The 24,513-nt window shown below is 42.1% G+C and overlaps 1 protein-coding gene across 1 annotated transcript; it reads left to right on the top strand.

The window, feature by feature from the left end:
- The first annotated feature begins 9,447 nt into the window (after positions 1–9,447).
- Positions 9,448–19,469, top strand: LOC104323164 (WD repeat and coiled-coil-containing protein). The gene is made up of 4 exons (XM_009926669.2): positions 9,448–9,571; positions 12,057–13,929; positions 16,595–16,712; positions 18,843–19,469. Exons 2-4 carry the CDS (start codon positions 12,076–12,078, stop codon positions 19,112–19,114), a joined length of 2,244 nt encoding a protein of 747 aa, XP_009924971.1. The 5' UTR covers positions 9,448–9,571; positions 12,057–12,075; the 3' UTR covers positions 19,115–19,469.
- The last annotated feature ends 5,044 nt before the right edge of the window (positions 19,470–24,513 follow it).

Consider the following 24,513-nt stretch of genomic DNA (forward strand, 5'->3'; position numbering starts at 1 on the left):
CGTTCACTGTCCTCCAGAAGTACTATTTTATGGGGCCAAAATTGATCAATTTAGAAAAAGGGAAGTTGTTCGGATCACCTAAATTTCATGAAGGCGGTAACCCCCTGTTTTAGGCTCCTTATTTCACCAGCAGAAAGGACAGGCTCCTCCGGAAGAATAATGAGACTACTGGTGCTAGGTTCCTGTCCAGAGTCACCCAGTAGGGGAGTCTGTCTTCTGTAATTAAAACAGAGGAAAGCTAGGAAGACTAGGAGCTTAAATTAGAAGTCAAAGCAGAATGACTATGCTCAGTATGCCATATTAGTGGCGCTCAGAAGACTAAATGGTGTACCAGCTCCTCCAAAACATTTCCCCTGTGGGAAATAAACAACATAGCAGAAAGTCTAAATTTCCATTTTAATTACTCTGCATCTTTACCCAGCACATTTATATGCATTCTTATCTATTTTTAGGAGTTGGTATATCTTTACTTAAAAGTACAATCTGCTTCAAAGTAAAATTGAAACTTACCTTACATTTTCCATAACTTTCCTGCTAAGCATGCAGCAGTCTGCTTTACTCTTCACAGTTTCTTGTATTGACCCACTCCTTGGGAAAATGCTAACAACAGGAGTTCTATATGCCAGACAGACTTTTTCGTTTTTGATTTTGAAAACAATTTTGTGAGAAGAATAATAAAACAATATAAAAATTAAATGCAACAAAATCAAAGTCAGCTGAAATTCTGCTGGCCAATCTATGATGCTGACTTTGCACAATGAAGTATTACTTTGATATTCTTCATAATAGCTAAAAAGTGAGAGATCACTGCAGGAAGTGTATAAAGTAGGCCCTGCATGACCCTCAACTAGTTCTTCCCTTTTTTCCTCTACTACTCCAGAATAGTATTATCTATACTCATGTGAAAAATCTTAAGTATCAGGTTTCTTTAATACATTTTCAATGACTGAAATAGTATAAATAGTATCATCAAGCAAGCCTAACTTCCTTTCCCCTGATTCTCATTTTCATCTGTTTTCTCAGCTTCGACAATGAACAGTTTTTTAGCCATTTTTACTTTTAGGTTTTCCTATCTTAACAGAAAACCACAAGCACTGAACCATTTTCCCCATCCAATATATAGCTGAAGAGTCCTCTCTAACCCAAGACAGTGCCAATTATTCTAAAGTAACTCCTGACAGAAGTTTGTCTAACTTGTTTATAAAAAAACCAATATATAGTACCAGATTGCAGTTATGAAACCAGCCCTTTAGACCCGATCTCACCCGACCTAACTTTAAGTATGTGAAGTCAGGCAAGGTAGATGCTAGGGGTTATGCAATTTCACACATGAAAGTATGAATTTCTTTTCCATTGTCCCACACAACAGAAATTAACTTATGTATTAGTGGCTTATATGTTAATTGTAATTTTATATGCTTTTATATATGTTAATCAGTCAGTATTACAGCTTAATTTTTCTAACAGACTGAAGCAATTTCATGATCTTTTTGTTAAATGCAAACTCACTTTGCTGAGATTCAGTACTTTCCTGCTGGTGCTATTATCTAATGGACAAGCAGAGGACTGCCATTATCTCTCAGCTAATGACATTTGGGTACCTCTCATATAAGTTTCCAAAGTGCTCAGTGCAATCCAGCCTCTGCTTGCAGAGGAGCCAACACCGTGCTTGAACCTTATGCTTCCCTTTCCTCCACTATTATTTGACACACATGTGTGAACAGCCAGGTGTGATCAAATGTTTGGAGGCACGTGGTGCCAAAGTTCAGTACTGGCACAGAAAGACTTCCTGCACAGGAGGTGACATTTGCAGTGTTATACAGACTTGCCAGTTAAAAACATTAGTACTCGACAACCTCTGTCCTTTGGCAAGGATCCAACTCACTTGTCAGCAAGGCACCATGATATCTTAACAGACAAGGGAGTACGCAGCCAGGAGAGCAGTACATCTAAACACCACAGTGTAATACTAGAGACAAAAATGAACCAAAACAGACAAATGTAAACCATTAGTTCACTTCAGAGGCAACAGTTACTTCCTTCAAATTAAACATACTCATACATTTCAAAAATATTAAAGGCAGTGCAGAAAGACACAGTCCACAAACATTATTTAAAAAATTAGTACAAAATTCACAATAATGTACTAATTTCAGCAATCAAAAAATAAACTTTTGCCATGTAGGAAAAGCTCTAGTGTCCTAACTGAAATTTAGCTGTGGGATGCTGAGGTGCAGTTTTCCAAAGCAGTGATACCAGCAAAAAGCCTTCTCAGACTCCATTGGATGCCTGTTCATTCATCCTGCAGTCACAGGATGGAAATGTACGGACCCCAAAATTTATATGGCTAAAAAGACCTACCAAACCACTTTTAAATTGGATTTGTTTCTCAACTGAACCCACAGCTCAGCTGCACAGTTGTGCCAGCATAGTGGAGAAGGCATCATGATTCTTAAGTCACACCAATGAATTACTAACATGGCCATTGCTATCATACCTCATACCTTTTATCTATCAGTGAATTCTGTGTCTCTGTAAGTATCAATAAATTTCTTTTTAACACTTCAGTGCATTTTACAATAAGGCTAATTGCATTTCTTTACATTTTACCTATCATAGATAGCATAACCAACACTTAATGAACTAGTCACAATTTGTAAGTATGATGCTAATTGTTTCCCGTGTTATCCTTCCCTCAGAAACTTAGTTCACCTAAAAAGAAGTAAAATCAGTCAAAAAAAGTATAAGTCAAAATACTGGCTCCACTGCAAATTACTGTAAAAATTTCCCTTCAACTTCAAACAAGTCATGACTTCACACTCAGTTTGTAAATATTCTTACGCTCATGTAACTTGTATACAGCTGTCATCTCTGTTTCCATGTCTACCTTTCCTTATTAACATTTTTTTTTAGATATCAATGATATTGTTATCAACACAAAATGTAGCTACACTGATCTTCATTGATACACTGTTATCTCAAAACACCTGTACCTGTTAATAGCATAAAAGAAAACCGTGCATGATAACAGTGTGCCTGCAATGCAGGATTAACCTAAGAAGTAGCAAAGATGAAAGTAGTGCTTTTGCAGTTAGTTACATAAAAGGAAAACAGAAAATGTAACAGTAGGAGATGGAAGTATCTAGGACTGAATTGTTTACTGCCAAAATAAAGGGTTCTCACAGCAAGATTTATAGAGGAGAAGGAGAAAAGTGTCTATAATGGTGAAGCAAGTAAAAGGGAACTCCAGGTCCCTACTAGAAAGACTAAGATTTGAACAATCTCTCTTGCACACTATTGTTAACTATCTGTAAGGATGTGATTTGTATATTAGCTTGGTTCTGGACTAACCACAGTTACAAGGATGTGTAATTTAAAAGAAGATATTATTTGTTCTGAAGAGGTATGCCTGAAAATGTCCTTGGAAAGATTATTCCAAAGTAACACCGTCATATAAAAAATCCTTATTTACAACATAACTGTCTTACCCAAATCAATTTTAAACCGTAAAGACTCTCAAAAGGCTATCTCATTTTTAATATATGTGATGTCATTTTGGTTTTACATGTTATTTATGGCACACAACAAACTGTGTGACTAGTCAGGAGATTAATTTTTACTTCCTAGCACTTTCACAGCAGTGCAAGTATATTAGTTTGACGTAGAGCTTTATGCTAGTAGACTGGAAGGTCCATTTTCCTGCCCTAAGGCAGAGATTTTGACTATTCACGGTTTATATCCTTTGTCTTTTGCAGCTGTCTCTTAAATACTTGAAAACTGTTATGTCCATTACATCTCCCTTTAGTCTTCTTCTCTCTAAGCAATACCACTCCTTCAGTTTCTCTCATAGGCATCCAGCCTGGACCTCTCGTTACTCTGCCCTACGCTAGCATTCAGTATCTCTCTTAAATCACAGCAGAGCTAGTAGAATTTAGTTGAAGGCCTGTTTCCAACATAGAATAAGCACTGATGTAGGTTTTTACATGCAGAAACAGCATGAACAACTGCAGGGGGTGACAAAACATTCCTGTATGAGTTCTCTATGTTGCCCATGCCTTCTTCCCAGTGCAGATAACAATCAGCTGTTTGAAAACTAATTTAGACAACAGCCTGCGTCTACTTTGTCTCTACATAAACCAACAAAGTGTTGGACCTGCTGAAGTCCAACCTGCTAAGGCAGGTTTCAGGAGATGTGGAGTGGTAGCTGCTTTAGGAGATGAGGCGCGGTAGCTACTGCTGCAGAGAAAAGCAGTAATCTGCAGAGAAAAGCAGTAATTCCCACTCACTTTGTTGCTGTCCTAATGCCCAAAATTTTCACTGATCCTCTCCGTTCCCCAAAGCCTGGAGCCACAAGGAACCCTCTGCAAGAGTTTGTGCTACAGAGCACAACGTTCAGTTTGCCTGCACTATGGAAATACTGTGACCCCTTCTGGCTTTACTCAGCCAAGTAGAACTGACAAGATACTCATGTGTCTTGCACACAATGATCCCGTTCACACATCCGACAACTATGTCTGCTTTCTTGTGACAGCATGATACTGACTCCAGTCTAGGTAATTTTCTGCAAAATTGCTCATCTTATATTATCTTTATTACTAATCACCCCCCAAAATTAAGAAGAAGCATTTTTAATCTAATAACAAAAAGCTCATAAACCATCTGTACCTTTTAGCTACTGATCTTAGGCTTTACCACGTCGTATTTTAGGGGTCTAAATTACATGATAGTGCCTCATTAAGTTTTTTCCATTAAGAGATATGATGATGAGATCAACTTGCTCATTCAATAGTGTCCATAACCTAGATTGAATATGTTTTTAAAAACATGAGGCTTATGAAGTTAACAGGAACTATCTTCAAATTATTATTTTCCCTTATAACATTATGTTCTTTGAATCTGTACATATTCAATAAGAGCAAAGAAAAAAAATCTACAGAGTGCATAAGTAATAACTCTACAGCATGTCTCCCCATCACATCCATTTCACCTTCTTTCCCTGCCATTTTTTCCTTCTAACAGGTATTCATAACTCTTCTTTTTCAGACTGTCCTATATTCTCACTAATGTTGTGTTTCAAACTAATTTGAAAAGCAGACGCCCAAATGATACAACAAATTAAGTTATGAGAACACATATCTGTTCTCAGTGCACAGACTGAGAACAGATTTGTGAGGCTGTTCAGCATTTAAGGATAAGCCTGACTCAATGTAAGCACATATTTTTAAAAGACAAAATGTGTGCTTTAAATGACCATGACCATAGGAAATGATTTCTATAATTTCTGCTTTTTAAACACTTTTCCTTGCATAATTTCATTGCCCCACTTTCTACCTTATACACATCTCCTAAGGGGTTCTGCATCATTTAAATCCCTGAAGTAACAGACGCATCACATATATCAGCAGTAAACAGCTTGAAAAGTCTGGAAAGAAAAGAAAGAAAACAAGAGATGTTTATTTGCATTACAGCTACTGAGAAATAGCAGTTGTGGCTATGCGCTCATGGCTGTGTGAGTAGCCATGGCTAGTGGCTGCTGGCCAAGTAGCCTACAGCAATTTTCATGCTGTTCTACATCGTGAAATAACCAGCCTGTGGTTACGCAAATAAGATACACACTGTCGGGCATGGAAATAAACATCTAGGTGTAATAATAACTACCTACACACCATCCGAGCACTCTGGTAGTCCGAGACAATTCCATTTCAATCAAAATATTATAAAACTGACCATATTTTATGGATTTGCAAATAACTACAAGTTTTGGTGATATTTTCAGTTCATTTGTAGAGCTCAGTTAGCATTTATACATAGATGATGAAGATAAAAGTCTTTTAAAATACTTGTATAATTATAGGTATAGGAAACAAAAATAAACATTTAATGTGAAAATATCTTCTGAGACATTCTTAAATTGTGGCCTCTCCACCTGATAAAACTATTTTTAAATGTTTATTTCTGTACATTAATATGGATGGTCAATTTAAGTTTATATGAAAAGACAAAAATGTGAAATTGTTACTGTTGAACAAGATCCTTTCTGAGATTACAGGAACAGAATTATACTCAGCAACCTGTTACTGTCTAGCAAAGCTCCCTGATGGCTCAGGTTCACAAGCACCTGGTAAAAACGCTGCACAGTCAACCTCACTGTGGAAACACATCCCCAAAAGTTTTCTAATTTATAGATGGCTTGGCAGCACTTTCGAACTACATCACCATCAATGTAAAAAAATCGCAGGGCGTATCATTAGTGCCTTAGGAGGTGTATTTTTTGGTCACTCTTATTTGTTATCCAGAGGGAGGACGAGATGATTGAAAGCACAGGCTCCATCTTACCCTCTGCAAGGCACAGGACCAAGCACCCCAGGCACCTTCTATGCCAGTAACTGCTATAACACAGCACTGAATGTTTCAAGCATATGCAGTCTTGCAGAGAGAAGGGAGCTGAACTGGAGAACTGGAAAACAACCCTTACCAACCCACCAGGTGAGACACAGGCGCAGGCAAGAGAGAGCAGAAATTCCTAGTGCTGTTCCATTCTTAGTACTGTGCTAAGTGTGTACTTCCCAGAGCTAAAAGAACGAGAGCAAATAAAATGATTGTCATTGCTGCCTCTCAAGCAGAGCTCATCTCTGCTCACCTCTCCGAGAGCTGTAATATACTAAGGCCCTAACCCTGAGAGTATATTAACATATACTGTGAACATAAGAATAGGTTTCTACAGGAAATTTTTCAGATTTCCTTTTCAGTTCTGGGCTAGTTTTGGATTATCTGCTCTACAGTTGGACCCTGTCTGTTGTTAATGACAGAGAAAAAGGAAAATAGAGAGGAGAAACCAAAACTGTGTTTGTTCATTTTCTGATAAATTCTCATGCACCCGAGAGTGTGTATTTGTGGAGCAACACAGAAAAGCTGGCATTTGGGTCCACTGCTTATCTTTCTAAACGAAAAAAGTAACCTTGGAAATCTATTAATTATCTCAAATCTGTTTGTTTATTTATTTACTGCAACTCGCAGCATCAAGTGCCTGAAGCTGGCAGAAAGACTCTCTTTCATTTAAAAAATACAACAATTCAAACAAATTATATTCTCCACCTCTAGCCATCTCTGTCTCTATCCTACGGCCACTTCTCGTTTGCTGAATAAGCCTCCAAAGGAACCTGGAAACTAACTTCTTTCAATTTGAATGGCAGGAATTTCTCTTCCACAAACCTTTTCCAGCATAATCACATAAAAGAAGAGTTCTTACTCCTTGCAGTCTTCTCAAACACACCAACCTATCTTTCAGCACCTTGCAGGTGCCCCGTCAGGTATGAAACAGTCAAATTATGTTGAGCTTTTTTGGATAGAGACAGTACATGGAATTTTACCTTGTATCCCACAGATACATAGATATCCTCACCTATTGTGCATCGCAGGCCATTGAACTGAATGTAAAATCCATTTATTGAGCTCAGAAATTTGTCTGTGACTGAGGCACAATCTGCATTTAAGTATGTCCCTGGAAGTCACCAAGTTTTAACTTGAAGATGCATGTAGAGGATCTGCTCTGTTGGTAGTTTGTTCCCATGACTGCAAACTCACAGCTGTGTCTTACATATTTGAATCCATCCATGGCTCTCGTTAAACCTTCCTTCCTTAACTTAAAGAACTCTGTAGTTCTGATTTTTTTTTCCGTCTGTAAAGGCACTCATGCAACATAGCCAAGTCACCACCTAGTGTTCTTTCGCTAAGTTTGAGCTACTTACATATTTGACCTTGCAACCATTTCAAGCATTTTTTCTGCACCTTTGTCAGCTCTTTAAGGCACCTTTTCCAGTGCTTCAACATCCTGTCAGAAGTATGGGTTTCAAAAACCGTATGATGATCAGACTGCTCTGCAGTACTAAGTAGTGACAAAGTGGCACAGTCTTGCAATATAATTAACCTTAAAAAGGCCTCAGAGACTTGTAAGAAGTTATGACCGATGCAATAAATCGGGACCAAAGAAGTACTGGAGTATTGGAGTATCACATCTGTATCACATTTATATGCTTTCTTCACTTCAATGTGACCTCCCAAGGAAAAAAAAAAACCACAAAACAACCGAACACAAAACAAAGCAGGCACATATCTCATTTTGCATCTTTATCTTGTGCAGAAGGATCCAAATAACTCCTGAAACTTGCAGGCCTCACATTCAGACCAGTGTCGGGTCTTAAGAGCTCTCTCTCTTACCACCCTCCGGCCCCGGGTGGGGGGGCTGTGTGAACCGACCCCTGGCAGCAAGGCCAGCCCAGTCACACCGCTGATGCCCGAACCGCCGGGCACCCCTCACACGATGGGACACCGCGCTGGGGACTCGACCTCCTCCCGCCTGCCGCGTCTCCTCTCTCCTTTGGTTCTTTCTCAGGCCTCACCCAGAGCCGCACGGATGCGGCCACGCCAGCGGGTCGGACGTGTCAGATGGTCCGTGATCCCCCCGGGGAGCGACGGAGGGGACGAGTCCCCGTCCCGTCGCCCGCCGTCCCCTCAGCGGCGGCTGAGGTGCCCTGAGGAGACGGCTCGCGCCACGCGCGGGACCCGCGAGGGGGGAAGGAGGCGGGGTGGGGCGGGGCGCACGCGGGGGCGCACGTCACCGCCCCGCCCCACCGCCTCCTGGGAGCTGTAGTCCTAGCGCCCGCCCCCTCGTAGCCGCCGCCTGCCGGCTCATAGAGTTCAGGCCTCCCCGGCTAGAGCGCCGCTGCCCGCCCCCCCCCCCCTCCCCCCCTCCCCCGCCCCCCCCCGCGGCCGGGCGGAGCGGGGCCGGGCCGGGCCGGGGAGGCGGGGCCGGGCCGGGAGGTGCCCGGCACGGCCAAGCGCCGCGTTCCGCTGCACGGCCGTGGGGATCGCCTCACCGGAGCCGGGCTGCGCCGCCGGGCGGGTGAGGCTGCCGGCTGTGGCGGGGAGGAGACGGAGAGGGAGCGGGCGGGGCGCCGAGGGAGGTGGGGAATATCGGTGCGGGCGGGCCCGCGCAGGGAGCGGCGGGTTGCTGGGGCGGGCGGCGACGGCGCGGGCAAAGCGGCGCGGGCGGGTGGGTCTGGGCGCTCTCTCTTGCCCCCTGCCCCGGTCGCCCGGTGTCCCGCGGCGGCGGCGGCTGCCGGAGGATCCCCCGCAGGGTCCCCTCGGCCGCCCAGAGGGGCTGGGGACGGGCGCCGCCTTTCACCCAGCATCCCGGCCCGCCCGCCCGCGGCAGTAGCGTGACAGAGGCCCCGGGGCAGCTCGGCCTTCGCCGGGCCGGGCAGGGTGCGAGGGCGTGAGGCGAGGGCCCGGGGAGGGTGCGAGGGCGTGAGGCGAGGACCGGGGCGGCCGCGGAGCGAGGGGCCGGTTGGCGGGAGCCTCGTCGGCGGCAGCACGCCTCGGCGGCCCGAGGGCCGCGGCCTGGGCGGGAGCGCGATGGCCATCGGGCGTCTTGCTCCTTTGCTGTTCCAGGCCCGGTGGGGACGGCGTGAGGCGACTCTTGTGTCACGGGAAGGTGTCCAGATGGCCCAGGAGGCTTAGTACCTCAGCGTCTCCTGGTCTCCTCAGCGTCGTTATCGTCTCCCTGCCGTCAGTAAGTGTGGCCCAGCGGCGCGCCGGTGATTCAGAGCGCTGAGGAACGAACAACTGACAACTTGGTTTTCCCACGAGTGGCGGTTCTGAACGAGGTTGGGGTCGGTCGTACCGGAGTTTAGAGGGGAGAAGTTGGGGTCGGTCGTACCGGAGTTTAGAGGGGAGAAGTTGGGGTCAGTTGTACCGGAGTTTAGAGGGGAGAAGAAGTTGGGTGGATGGTGGAGAAGTTGGTTGGGAAGGATCTCGAGTGCTCTCTTACCATGAAGCAGGGCCCAGTGTACTTAAACGTATCCCTGACAGACATTGACTTAATTGGCTCATACAGATTATGAAATTCATGGGGTGCCTTCTCCCCCGCTCCAAGGTAACCTGCTTCAATGCTTAGCTATCATTTATGGTTAGAATTTTTCCTTAATAGCTGACCTAAATCTCCTTGGTTGAAACTAAGCTGATTATTATCTTGCACTATCCAGAGTAGACCTGGAGAACAATGGATCAGTGTTCTCTAGTCAGCAGAGTGGTGGGTGTCTGCAAGTTTCCACTCACAATCTTCTGTGAACTGAGTGAACCCAGTTCTCGTGTTTCTCTGGTCCCTGAGCTCTGTTGGGCACTTCCATCATCCGTGGACTGTTAAACCCAGAGCTAGGTGCAGTACTCCAGTGGAGATACTGTTAGCTCTGAGGAAGTGGGGTAATTATGTCCCTTGTGTATGGCATCCCTCTTAAAGACATTCCAGAATGATGCTGTCTTATTTGGCAACATTCTCACATTACTGAAATATTCAGTTTGTGATCCACTGTAAACCAGATCCTTTTTTGCTATACTGCTACCCTGGGAATTACTCCTGAAGAGGTATCCATGTTTGGGGCTTTTTCATTACTATGTATATTATTTTGCACCTGTTATTAGTTTGAGAAGAAGTTATGTTGATCATCATAACATGACTTTTTCTGTCTAATTTTAGTCTCTGAAATCCGCTCTTCCCGTCCCGTTCCTCCAAGTTTGCCGTCATCCACAAACAGTTAATTAAAATACTGGGTAGTGCCAGGCCCTGCACATTGTGATAAAACCTTCCAGTTTGACAGTTTGACTTTCTCAGACACTTTCTTCTTGTTTTTCATGTTTCTTACTAAAGCTGCAACTCATTCTGTGCCATGGCTTTGCAGCTGAGCCAAATCCTACGGAGAATCTTAAGTGAGGAAACAATCAACTTCTTTGGATTGGCTTCTGTGCATAGAGTAGGGATTCCTCACAGCTCAGAAACTAGAAATATGTGTAAAATTGTGAACCCTTCTGAAGTTCTGGTGCCTTGCATATGGCTTCTGGAAGTCCCAGACACCTGGCTACAGATTACAGAGAATAATGATTGCTGGCAGTTTCCCATTCTCCCTCTTTAAGCTGTTATGCTATGCAGAGAGAACTGAAAAGGCTTCTTTTGAGACATCAGGCAAATCATGTAACCCATTTTTCAAAAATCGTGGAATGAAGGTTTTCTGTGGTTTTATTTCCTACAGTAATTTCTACCTTGCAGGACACTATGAAAATAAGTAGTCCTAAAGCAATATCCAAATGATAAAAATATCCCCAGAATTACTGCAGATATTAAAAAAAAACAAAAACCAAAAGGCATTTAAAAATGTATGTATATTTTTTTACGGATATTCAGGTATGTGGAAATACCAGTCTGCCGGCATAGTCAGCTGCCTACTGCTTTCATCCCTTCTACCCAAGGAACAGTAGTGAGCTACAAGGTGGTTTGTGAACTTTGACAAAAAGGTGCCGAGTCACTTAGGAAAAGAAAAAAAAAATAATCACAGCATTAGAGGATGGTGAAGACTGTGAGTCTTTCATATGCTATCATGGTACGGCTCGTGCCTGAGGTAGATGAGTCTGTCCCCCTCCTGTGTTCTTTCTTTTAAATTCTTTTCTCATTCATTTCCTCAGAAAAATCTGCTTTGATCCTAACTTTCTTCAAAATTGCATTTGCTTTTTTAGAGAGCTTTCTGGAATAACCATACAAACGCCTTGTTCTCACCCACTTAATACAGGATCAGATTTATAGATAATACATTAATGCTTGGTTATACTTATAAGGGATTACTTTATCTGATCACAAATGGTCCATGAAGTTGAGAGCGAGAGGCGATATTTTGAAAATTTTTAATACTGAAGTCATTCGAAAATGTTCTGAGCAGCAGCAACCTGTCGATTAGAATGAAAGGACTGGTCTAGTGATGAAAATGCAGCAGACTAAGCCTATGTAAACAGCAAAGTTTCTCTCTCTTAAAATTGCACTTCACTGTGGAAACATCATAAACAAAAAATTCTAGGGTTGGGGATTAAGCATAGATGAACATTATGTGTATATTGACTTCACTGGAAGGAAGAGTCCAGCATTGGCAGGGTCATAAGCTAAAAAATCGTACAGCTATTTTCCTCTGTCCTCTACAATAAACTTTTTTTTCTTTTCATTCCAATTTGTTTAGATGTGTCACATTAAAAATCATGGAGCTAGGAAAGGCGAAGCTTCTGAGAACTGGCCTTAATGCCTTATACCAAGCAATTCACCCTGTGCACGGTATTGCCTGGACAGATGGGAAACAGGTGATACTAACTTCTTTACACCTTCATAATGGAGAACCAAAATTTGGTGACTCAAGTGTTGTCGGTCAGTTTGAACATGTCCATGGACTCTACTGGGGCCCGTGTCCCCCTGATGCCCCAGCTCTGCTCGCTGTTCAACATAAAAAGCATATCACCATTTGGCAGCTCTGTTTTAATGTTACAGAAAGAAATAAGCTCTTAGTTTCTCAGATATGTGACATCAGCGAGCCTTTTCCAGTGCTCCCCCAAGGCTGTGTGTGGCATCCGAAGAAGGAGATCTTGGCTGTGCTAACTACACGGGATGCCTCTGTTTTACACTCTGTTCATCTCAACAACTCCAGAATTAAAGCAGATATTAAAGGCAGCGGTCTCATCCACTGCGCTTGTTGGACAAAGGAAGGCAATCGCTTAGTAGTGGGAGTAGGCAGTGCCCTTCATTCTTATATTTGGGACGATGGTCAGAAAACACTGAATGCTTGTTCTTTTTGCCCGATCTTTGATGTGGGAGGCTACATCTGTGCTGTGGAAGCTACTCTGAACTTCCAAGTTGCTGTTGCCACTGAGCTTCCTCTAGACAAGATCTGTGGCTTAAATGCTGGTGTTGCATTTGAAGTTCCAGCGAGCATTGAAACAGAGTCCTTTCCCTCGCAGTCCAGCTTATGCGGTGAGGAAGAGTATTCCATGGATGGGGGGAAAAAGTCACTGGACTCTGAGAAGCCCTTGCCTGTTGTTACATCTCCTGTGGATCTAACTCACATACTTTCTAGCAAGCAGGGTGCTGATTCCAGTCCTCTTCTTCATCTGAGGCCCAAGGACTACCTAACGGGAAGTGGCCAAGATTCTTCACATCTCATCTTGGTGACTTTTGAAAGAAAGGTTACCTCTACCAAAAAAGTTAGCATCCCAGGCATTCTGGTTCCTGATATAATGGCTTTTGACCCCAAAACTCAAACTGTATCGGTCGCCTCCAATACTTGTAACGTTATTTTAGTCTATTCACTGACTTCATCCAATTTACCCAATATTCAACAAATTCAGCTAGAGAAAAATGAAAAACCAAAGGGTTTGTGCTTCTTGACCAATAAATTGTTACTGATACTGGTTGGAAGACAAAAATTCACTGACCCTGCATTTCTTCCCTCTTCAAGATCAGACAAATATATGATCCGATTGATGATTAAGGAACTAATATTTGAAATGGGTCCTTCAACACCTGCATCAGTTAATGGGAGCTCCAGTTCGAACCTTTCAAGCATACTTCATGATCTCTCTACAGATGTTCACCCTCTCAGCCGTGGACTCTTGATACCAGATCGTGCTGCCATTCAGTCCCCTACCAGCAGAAGGAAACTCATTGAAGAAATTAAGAGTCCTGTTTATGAACAAAGCTTGTTGTTGAACATGAGTGACCTCAAAGATAAAAAGATTTCCATGAATTTTCCTCCAGCTGTTGAGTCTCTCGATGCCGAACCAGTTAATCGGACTGTGGCCACATCACTAGCCTTTCCTAACAAGCCAGCATCTCCAAAAAGGCAGGCAGATGCAGCTTCCAAAATACCAAATTCTTACAAGAATAACCTATTAAGTGAAAAGGAGGCGAGTTACTTTTTGAAAAATGTAGAAAAAATGTCTGGTAACTTCACAGAATTGCAGCATCATCTCTGTGAATTAACTGAGCTGCTAAAATCTGGGAAGAGAAATCTTCCAGTGTACCCATCTTCTCAGGAACCCTCTTTTATTAACATCACCTGCCAGGTAATTTTAAGATTGGAAGCCTTAATAATAAAATCTGTTTATGGATGCATGTTCTTTGTATGGATTTAAAACACAAACTCTGGCAAATTATGTGCAGGAAGGATGACATCCTATGAATGTTTAGTACGTGCAAATTCGGTATATGTGAATGATCTTGCTGCATGCAGGTGAATCCGATAGGAGTCTTATTTAGACTTACTTAGGCTTTACGTAAGCCTGGCTCGTTTTTGTTGTCCTTCTTCCCTACTCTTCCTGTAATTGCATCTCAGTCCCTATTTACAGTTCTTCTAAAACTACGTATTTATATTTTTCTCTGATGGGAGATAGAATGAGGGAAATATTTCAGGTAACTTTTTAAACTAAACTTAAACTAACATATCTAAAATTATTGCCATTTCAGATGGATACTGTAGTAGTGCTTTCCTTCTTGCAGAGCTATCTGTACCAGTGGTAAAAACAGAGCATTTCTGGAAAAAGACCATTATCATGTAATGGTCAATAGGATTAGATTTCCATCCTGTTCCTGTAGACGGGACTAATGTTACAAGTCCCATTACTCTGCAGGCTTTCAGTGTTTTTAAAGTGATGTAATATTCGGGAATGAGCAGCTCGCGCTGGCCTGAGCTTATTGGCTCTGACCCAGGCAGGCGTACCTTCTCCTTCTGCACGGAGTGTGGTGGGACTCCAGAGAACCCACCTGTGACAGTTCAGTTGCAGAGTTAAAGACTTGTCATGAAGTTCTAGGAAGGAAATGTTTTTCGTAGGCAACTTCTGAAGCTTTCTGTTTAGAAATTTAGACAAGTGAAAATTTCCATGTGTCGGAACTGGTATCAATCTCCCGTCCTCCTGTGAGGACAACTAAAATAATGGAGACTGAAACAAAAAAAGAAAAATGCTTTGGCTCTGAAACTGAAATGTTGCTAATGTGTATTGAAAGCACCATCTGAGAAGGAGAGAGACCCTTAGGGACACAACAGATAATTCCATTAACGTAGCTTAAAAACGGATTTAAAATCAAATTTCATGTGAAAGACACTTTCCTTGGCTGAAAGAAGGCACTTCCAAATCTCGTGCTAGAAAGTATAAGTTACCTGATTATCAAAACATCGCACAAATCTACAGGTCTCTTCTAGAATTCAGATTAATAAACCTTAGTCAATATTTAAAGTAATTTAAACTGCCATTTTCCCTTCAATAAGCTCTTATTTTTCAGCTTCATTATTGCGAAATTTATTATTCTTGAGTTTTCTAGCATTGAACTCTTAGGTCCTAGGTCATATTCCCTCACTCTCTTCACTGTTTTCCATTGTAAACATTTCATAATTGTAATAACTTTAATTTTTCTAGCTTTCTTAAATCTTAATTATATATGGGGCATTACTCTGGAAAGTGAAGGTTTCCCTCAGCAAGTCTGGTGTCTCATTTATCTGAGGTGTTTCTTTAGAAGCCTACTTTAATTTGAGGTAGCACAAATTTTTGTTACATTTTTATATTCAGCTCTCTTTTTACATACAGTTTGCAACTGAGTTAGTATCAGCCTGTGTTGGTGTTCCTAGAGCTCTTAGCTACACTTGCATGCGGGTGCTTCGCAAGTTAAAGTAATGCTACAATTTTACCTACATATTTTGATCACTGATCATTTGTGGCAAGAAAAGCATTTCACTTCTGAATTACAAGTGACATTGGAAAGTCTGGCAGAAAATGCTGTGTTTTAACTTTAGTCAGAGTATATTTGATTCAGAAATGGTTAACAGGCAAACAGGGATCGTCACCTCCTGTGCTGAGCCCTGATCATTTCTCTACTGCCCAAGTTATTAGCTGTTGAGGAAACCCAAAATGTCCCAAATAAACTCTGCCCTCTCAGACACTGCTTATCAGTGCAGGGGGCAAAGAGGATGTGTGCATCTCTGACCTCCTCTCTACCATACGCCCTCCTTGTGGATGGATGGGTCCATCCACAGCACGGAAAAGGAGTCAGAATTTACTTTTATCATGTTTTTTTCATGACCCAGAGATGTTACCAAGGCTTCCCTGGGAAGTGATGTGGTTGTGTGAATTTTATCCTACGCAAAGACAGAGATTGTAGTTTTCGTAACAACTGATCTTCTGCAGATTTTCAAAATGCTTTGTTCTGGCTGTGAGGGATATTCTTTGAAGATGCTTTTTGGATTTTAAGGCTTGGGGCAGTGATGGTCAGAGGTGAGACAAACAAGCCCTTCTGACTTGTTAGTCCTTTCCTCACCCCAAACATTCAGGGGCAGGAGTTCTCACCTCTTCTTAAGTTGTGGATCAGGGAGGATGGAAAACCTGCAACTTTACAGACTCCCCAGGAAAATGTCCCTCGCAGGTGGTAGGCTGAGAGTCAGGATTGCACTGTGGATGAAGCTCATGGTTTCTTCACCAGCAGTGTGTGATTTCGTCTCCTGTTGTTCTGACAGCTAATTCTGCTGAATTAGCACAGTTCCTTGCTGCTATCGCTCACAGATCATCTACTTGAGAGCTGAGACTTTAAAGTATAAATCTTGCAAATGGGTCTGAATGAATGTAGCATTTGACTTTCTGTAAATGATGTAGTTGAAGGCATGTCTGTGATCCTGTTTTCATTAATGCCGTTTTGACATCTCTGCTTAAATAGATATCTAATGATTCTTTCTTGAATTTACAGAAGCAGCTTTCCAGAAGTGATTCAGATGAAAGACGAGCTGTTATTCTTTGTGGTGGTAAACTCCGTCTAAATATAGTCCAGCAGATATTCAATCTCTCTCTTGTAGAAATGCAACATGGTATGTTGTAATTATCCAATAGTACAAACACTTTAAACACATGTGACATTCTCAGTGAGCAGCAGCAATGTGCCTAATCCCATCTGGAAAAAAAAAACCCAAGGAATAAATAATGCAAGATTATTAATAAAAGTTTGCTCATTTGTTTTATAACATAAAGATTCTTCTCTAGGCTTTTACTGAGAAGAATCTTTACATTATAAAAAAAAAAGAGCAAACTTTTACCTATGATACCCCCTTATCAAGTAGCTAGTTATACAGGAAAATTACTGTCACCCAGTATTTTATTTATGTTTTCCGCTATTCTAAATAGAGAAGTCTGAGTAATGAGGAGGTTGGAGTTGACTGGTAGTTTTGGAATACAGTTTTCTATATTTCAATCTGTAGTTCCAGCATCTGGTCTCCTTTAAGAAATCCTATATTTTTTTTATGAGCACAAAAGTAGGTCTATAGATTTTAGCAGTGCTTTTCACTTGTTTTTTTTGCTGTGAAGAAAACTACCTTTCTTATTGTTGTGGTCTTCTCTGCTGTTACCCATTCATCCCATGCACATCTCATATGTCTGTGTATGTGTCAATTCTAAGTCTCTTACTTTTGGCAAAGGTAGGAAGCAGACTTTGGGGATACGATCTCTCACTATTACAGATATTCTCTGTACTGTATTCCAACTATTTGCCTACCATGTCTGCTGTTTGCCTGCTCGTGGATTACTGAGCAGCTATCCCAAAGCCTTAAGGCTGCTCTTCTTACCATTGTGCAAGTTTCATTTTTCCTTAAGTAGTTGCTGGAATGTGTTTAGTATTCCGATACCTAGATAAAACTGTAGTCAGATAATTCACTAGCAATTGAATCTTGAAAAGATTCTTGCCACTATCTTACAGTAGTTTAGTAGTTTTCCTATTGCAGGGTCAGTTACCTGCATTGAAACACAGCGACTATTTTAATAATGTTGTGGCACAACCCAGAAATGTCTGATATACCCAGTGATAACAATAGGCAATTTTGTAGATACTGATCTCTTAATTTTTCAGACTGGGATTTTATTTTGAGCTATAAAACTTGAATAACTTCTCTTTCTGGCAAGAAAAATGTCCCCTTTACCTGTGTTAGTTTCAACTTCTCATTTTTAGCTTAAAAATGTAACTTAACAGATTGGTCACGCAGGAATGAGTAATCGTCATGCATATGACTAACTTTACTAGATAAATTGTAAAAGCAAACAGTGTTACTGTAGGTTTCTTTATTAATTTTACAAATATTACTAGATAAATGGGCAAAGTAGGAATGGTATTTTCAAATTCCTGAATTGTATTGATTTTAAAGTTTGGTCCAAAAGAGATATTAAGCCAAAAGATTAAAGGGTTGCATGCTTTTAAGCTACAATCTTCTCATGACCTTACTTGTGACGTGAAGTTACATAATGTAAATTTACAAACAGCTGGACACGTTTCTCTGAATTCCCTCGCCCGCCGCGAGCTCTATTTTATTCCTTCATCAGCTTAATGGATACAAGTATGAACATTTTCTGGTTTATATGAATTGGTAGAAGTCAGTGTTTCAGATTCAGTAAAAGATTTCAAATTGTAAAAATAATGCTAATGATGATGCGAAGTCGAATAGCAAATGGACCAGAGACATGGGGTTTATACAGTATAGTACAGTATTTCTTCCTTGTATTTATTGGAATTAATTATATTGAAATTACATAATAGAAGCAGTTTCTAAATTATTTTTATGATATTAATTTGTCGTTTAATAAATTTCTGCTTTTTACAGTATCTGCACAGCTTAAGCACTGTGAAGTAGCTTATGAATACCTAATTAAAAAGAAGTCTGGATGCTTATGAATTCTGTTTGAATTTCATTCCTCCTCCTTATTTGAAGCATGCATTTATTATAGTATCATCTCCTAGTGGAAAAATTGGTCAGAAAGCTGTTTCGCATAGTTCTTAACTGTCCTTTATTTTTGAGATCATACAACCTGTATCTCCCCATACTTTTTTTGGGGGGCTAGAAAAACTGCAAACATACAGAAGCATTTAACTTTAATTTTAGAAGAAATATGTTTTATACCTTAAACATACCTAATTACAGGAAAGCTTACAAACAGACATTTACGTGTCTTCACAGGTTCATCTTGGATTGTTCTCACAGCGGACAGCGAGGGCTTTGTTCCGTTAACGTTTACATCCACGCAGGAGATAGTCGTAAGAGATGCCAGTATGAAAGGCTACAGTGCCCGTTCTTCCAAAACTTTGGACATCATCAGTTCTACAGAAGGGTGCAGACCCGCTTCTTCTGAAGGTCTGGATATCACGAGTTCTTTGGAAGTCCTCAGAGACTGCTCCTCCAAGGCCTTAGACAGCAGCAGTCCTTCAGAACAGCCCAGCAATAAAATGTAATTTTTGACAGTGATTTTGTAATGTCTGTCTTACAATGGGAGACTTTTAAATTTACTGTATAGGGCTGAAAATTCTAAACAACAGTCTGTCTCAAATCTCTGTTGGATGTCTGTAATTTTTTTGTTGCATATCACTGTAAATTATTTATTTGATGCTTGGAAACATTAACTTTTCTTTTTGTACTGAGCGGTGTTTTTTAAATATGACTTTTGCAATATAGACCAGGTCTTTGTATCAGTGGTTGAAAACACGTGTTCCTACAAGCTTCTGAGCTAAAGTTTCCATCTTGGTCTTTAATACGTTGGTGTTTTTAGATGATAGTAAACTTGCATAATAAAGAAACCCTTGAAAACGCTGTGTTGCCCCCCATTTCCTCACTTCTGCCAAAGCCTGAAATGTTATGCTATTATTTAGAAATAGCACCTGCAGAGGTGCATGTGCGTTTGCACTGGTGTTACTAGGGGTGTAAGCACTAGTTTAGGTATATGGAGTTTGGGACAAAGTATGATCATGTCTAATATCCGTAATGTGTGGAAGCAAGACCCTTTTCCCCTCTTGTGCCCACTAATAATGCCTCTCTGTGCTTGCTTCTCTGTGTGGATTTGGGGAAGTGGCTGTCACCTGTGTCATCTTCTGTGGGGGGTTGAGCCCAGGTGGCCGCTGAGCCCTCACCCAGCCACTCACTCCTCTGTCCAGGACAGGAGGATTGGAAGGGCAAAAGCAAGAACAACCCATGGGTTGAGATAAAGATAGTTTAATAGGTAAAACAAGCTGTGTTTGCAAGTCAAGCAAAATAAGGAGTTTGCAAAGTATGTCCCTGTCGTGGTTTAACCCCAGCCAGCAACTAAGCACCACGCAGCCGCTCACTCACTCCCCCCCATCCAGTGGGATGGGGGAGAAAATCGGGAAAAGAAGTAAAACTCCTGGGTTGAGATAAGAACGGTTTAATAGAACAGAAAAGAAGAAACTAATAATGATAATGATAACACTAATAAAATGACAACAGCAGTAATAAAAGGATCGAAATGTACAAATGATGCGCAGGGCAATTGCTCACCACCCGCCGACCGACACCCAGCCAGTCCCTGAGCCGCGAATCCCTGCCCCCACTTCCCAGTTCCTAAACTAGATGGGACGTCACATGGTATGGAATACACTGTTGGCCAGTTTGGGTCAGGTGCCCTGGCTGGGCATGAGAAGCTGAAAAATCCTTGACTGTAGTCTGAACACTACTGAGCAACAACTGAAAACATCAGTGTTATCAACATTCTTCACATACTGAACTCAAAACATAGCACTGTACCAGCTACTAGGAAGACAGTTAACTCTATCCCAGCTGAAACCAGGACAGTCCCACCGACAGGCAGCTGTTCAGCAGCTTGTAGGAAAGCAAGGCTTTGGCATGTATAACGGTTGCTTGGGTTTTGAGTGCCGTAACTCTGACCGTCCTCTCCTTTCTTGCAACTTTATGTGCTGAGCACAATGTCATATGGTCTGGGATATGCCTTTGGTCAGTTGGGGTCAGCTGTCCCAGCTGTGCCCCCTCCCAGGTTCTTGTGCTGGTGGGACAGAGCTGGAAAAAGAGAAGGCCCTGATGCTGTGCAAGCGCTGCTCAGCAACAGCCAAAACATCGGTGGGTCATCATACTGTCGTGGTCACAGATCCAAAGCACTGTACAGGCTGCTATGAAGAAAACAAACTCCGTCCCAGCCAGACCCAGTACATCGTTATAGGCATAAAGTGACTTCAGTTACATTTGAATAACAACATTTGCCAGTTAATATGTCTAAACACCTCTTGATATTGAAATTTTTCCCTTTGAAACAATATTGTTAATATTAACAACATTGCCTTCAATGCATCTCTTTTAATTTTCATAGCTAGTATGTGCTGAACAGGCAGAAGGGAAGTCCAATAACCCATCACCTTGAGAACATCCAATTTAAAGGTTGACAGAAGAAAATGTTCTATGGGCTTTTGTAGTGAGAGAGAGTGAAAATGCAAAGGTGAAATTTGGAAAACAGCACAAGTTTTTGTAGTATGGATTGCAGCACTGAAGAAAAGAGTAATCCAAGATTGCTACCCATAAAATTAAAGCATGATAACATTAAGCAGTTTATCAGGCTTTCACAGTGGAGCTTACTGCGTGAGAAGGAATCAAGTGATGAGATTATAGAATTGGAGCTGCTGTCTCAGGACTAATGTAATCTCTTTTTTTATTACCTATTTGGAAATTTAGCCACTGTCAAAAAATCATCTGTCCACAAAATCCAATACTAAAGATACAACATCACCGAAAGCTGCAAAGAGCACTCAGTGTTGGGTGGCGCAACTAGAAGTTAACAGCTTTTGTTGCACAGGGGAGGAGGAAAACAGGTGAAATAATTTGGCAGTTGTGGGCTTCATGCTGTACGTAACAAGTATCTGTTCTCAGTAATTGTCACTGTTTAATCCGGAGGCAGTCCGCAATCACCGTTACTCTAACCAAAAGCCACAAAGCCCAGTGGCAACCACCACGTAGACCAGTAGATGACAAATCATTTTGTCCAAAGATCCTTGGCTTTTCCATTTGGCAGGATGCAAGAACACAGCACCAAGTAAATGGCTTCTCACAACCAGGCATCAAAGACATAAAAAAAAAAAAAAAAATCAAAGCTTCTTGAAGCCAGAAACCTTAAAAATCAAGTATAGCTTCTGCTGCCAAAGTCCCACCATGTTCCATTGCTTCATCCCCAGTGGGAGTGTTACACTTCAGGTGCAAATCAAATCATTCATCCTCAGCTACCAGCTGTGAGTTTTCCAAATGAAACAAGTGAAGAGGAAAAGTGGAGAGGTACAGGAACAAGTTGGAAAGAGAGGGTTTTTTTTTCCTCCATCCTATTTCTTCTAACATGGGCAGGTGCTGTGCTTCCTTTATCCCTAGCAGCTCCTTTTTTTTTTTTTTTTTTTTTGCATAGTGTGGGTTCCAACCCCAGCTGGTGGTGGGAAGAATCATCATCCAGTAGCAGTCTATGTCCAACACAAAATGGGTTTGATGAATTAAACCTGTTGCCTACTCTGTCCCCAGTTTGTCCCATGAGATCCAAATCCCTCTTTCCTATTAGTCTTTATTACTTCTCCAGGGACATCTGGCTCTCCAAGGACCCTGAGCAACCACCCGAGCAGGGGCCACAGGCACACCAGTGTTCACCAAGTGCCACCGCTGACTACTCCAAAAATATGTCCAGTTTCAGTTAATTTCTGGATTAAATCAGCCTGTCCTGCAATATGTCTTAGTCCTGGATTTATTGTACGGTTTCCTTGCTCAGATCCACCCTGTAGGCAACAAGTACAATACTGTCTGCTGGCAAACAGGGAGGACATGGTGGGGTCTGAAAAGAAAGGTGAAAGAAAAGAAAGATTGAACTCTGGTTCCCTTTGTGTATCTTGCATGAGTTCCTTGTGTGTTACACCCTGCACTTGCCTACTGGTTCTCCTCATTTAGAGCGGGTCTATCAAGCACTTCCTAATTGGCTTTTTACCGTCTGCAGACACCAAGCCTGCAATCAGTACTCACAGCGCCAGGACTAAAACACATTCCCTTCTGTGCTATGACATGGAGAAGGCTGACATCCCAGCATGTTTTCTAACTGTGTCCTCTGTCAAGCTCCTCATTATTTCAGTTGCACAGCCAGAATAATTAAGATACGTCCTTCTTAGCTTTTATAGCATTGCTTCTGCTGACTGTCCAGTTCCTGGGAATCCTCCAGCACTGAAATTCCACCCTGTTTGCTGCAGTCTCTGATCATCTCTTGAGTCAAGTTGCTGTTTTTTTCCATTGATCTGCTTTTGTATGAACACGGGCTTAGACAGGGAATCAGGGAGGGACAAGCTGAGTGCGTGAATATCTGGTAACCAGAAAGTGTTAACTGATGCTCTGCATGTGGCATTTGGTTTCCACATCCAACATCTTTCCACCCGGTCATTGATGTCAATCCAAGAGCCCTGAGGAGAGGACTGCAGGGTGGTTTTAGGGAGCTTTCTTCTCTTATGGCTCTTCTTTCACCCCTACAAGTCACTTTGGGAATTCTGGAGTTGCCCATTCTCTCTGCCTGGCCAGCTCAGCACAGCTGAGGCTTTGCCAGGAGTCTGGAGGTGGCTACAGTTCTGCATTCATCCCACACTGACGTCAGCAGGTACGTCTATGCACTCAGACTCACAATCTGACATGGCTAGCACTGGCAGAATTGCTCAAGCTGGATGTGGCAAAGGTGCGGCTTCTTCTCGATGACTTTGAAGGTGACCAAGGGGTGAGTTTGTTCTGGAAACACAAGGGAAATACTTCCTCATGGGCTGCAGCCAATTTGGACAGAAACTTCCCAGCCGGTGTAAACCTGGTTCCATCACCATGATGACAAGCTGGTGGCCTGTGTTGGCCCTAGGCAGGTGAAAACATCCTCCAGGTAAAACAGAAATGAAAGTCCATGATGGAGAATACTAAGGTGAAAAGGAAATCCTTTTGATCCTTTGCTGAATATAGATGATTCCACATTCATCAGCAAAGATGAGCGGGCAGGGGATGGGTGCTGGGTCTCCAAAGCGTACCTCCATCGATGAAGCTGCACAAGCGACCATCAGTTCCATAGGGCCTGAGCAATCCTTCCTCACCATCTACAGCAGAGTCCAGCAAAAATGAGGACAGAAAGCTGAAGGGCGTAGTTGAAGTTCATAGTCTTGTCTAACATCATTCAGGACAAGGAATAGATCAGGAAATAAGATTTATTTCTGCTTCCACACTTCTAGAGCAAACATTCATGTTTCCCTACTATCCAACAGCACTGCTGCTCTCCAGTTAGGGTTAGAGACTGCTGCTCTGTAATCATCTCTGAAATGATGTTGAGGACCCAACTTTTCTGCAGAGTGCCATGGCTCGAGCACCATTCTCCCTCCGTTGTTCAGCTCTGTGTCATGCCAGTTTGTGTCTTTGGAGACTGTATATTCTCAGGTGCAACATAGCAAAAAGTCTCCTCCTCTGCCTCAGGGACAGCGACACATGCTGCTACTGTGTCTTTTGAATGAAGCTTCCCAGGGAGATAGCATCTGTTTTATGCAGCAGATTTGGTGCTCAATGATGTGAAAGCCATCTGATTTCATACTTTAAGCCTATAACATATACACATTTTTGTAACCATAATACTCAGCACCCTCGCCAGGTATCTGAGCCATGGTCTTGCAGAGAGTTAAGGTGAAAAAAAAGCATTCAGTGCAGCACAAGGAACTTCTGATCTCCGAAACTGCAGGAAAACAGAAAACTCCTTCCCTCACCTGCTAGTTGTATGAATCCAACTGATGTTTCCATCAGTCTAGAAGTTTTCTGAAGGGAAAGACTCTATTGTAGCACTTCGAGACTGTTTTTTACC

Source organism: Haliaeetus albicilla, chromosome 18 (genome assembly GCF_947461875.1).
Source record: "Haliaeetus albicilla chromosome 18, bHalAlb1.1, whole genome shotgun sequence".
Lineage (NCBI taxonomy): Eukaryota > Metazoa > Chordata > Aves > Accipitriformes > Accipitridae > Haliaeetus > Haliaeetus albicilla.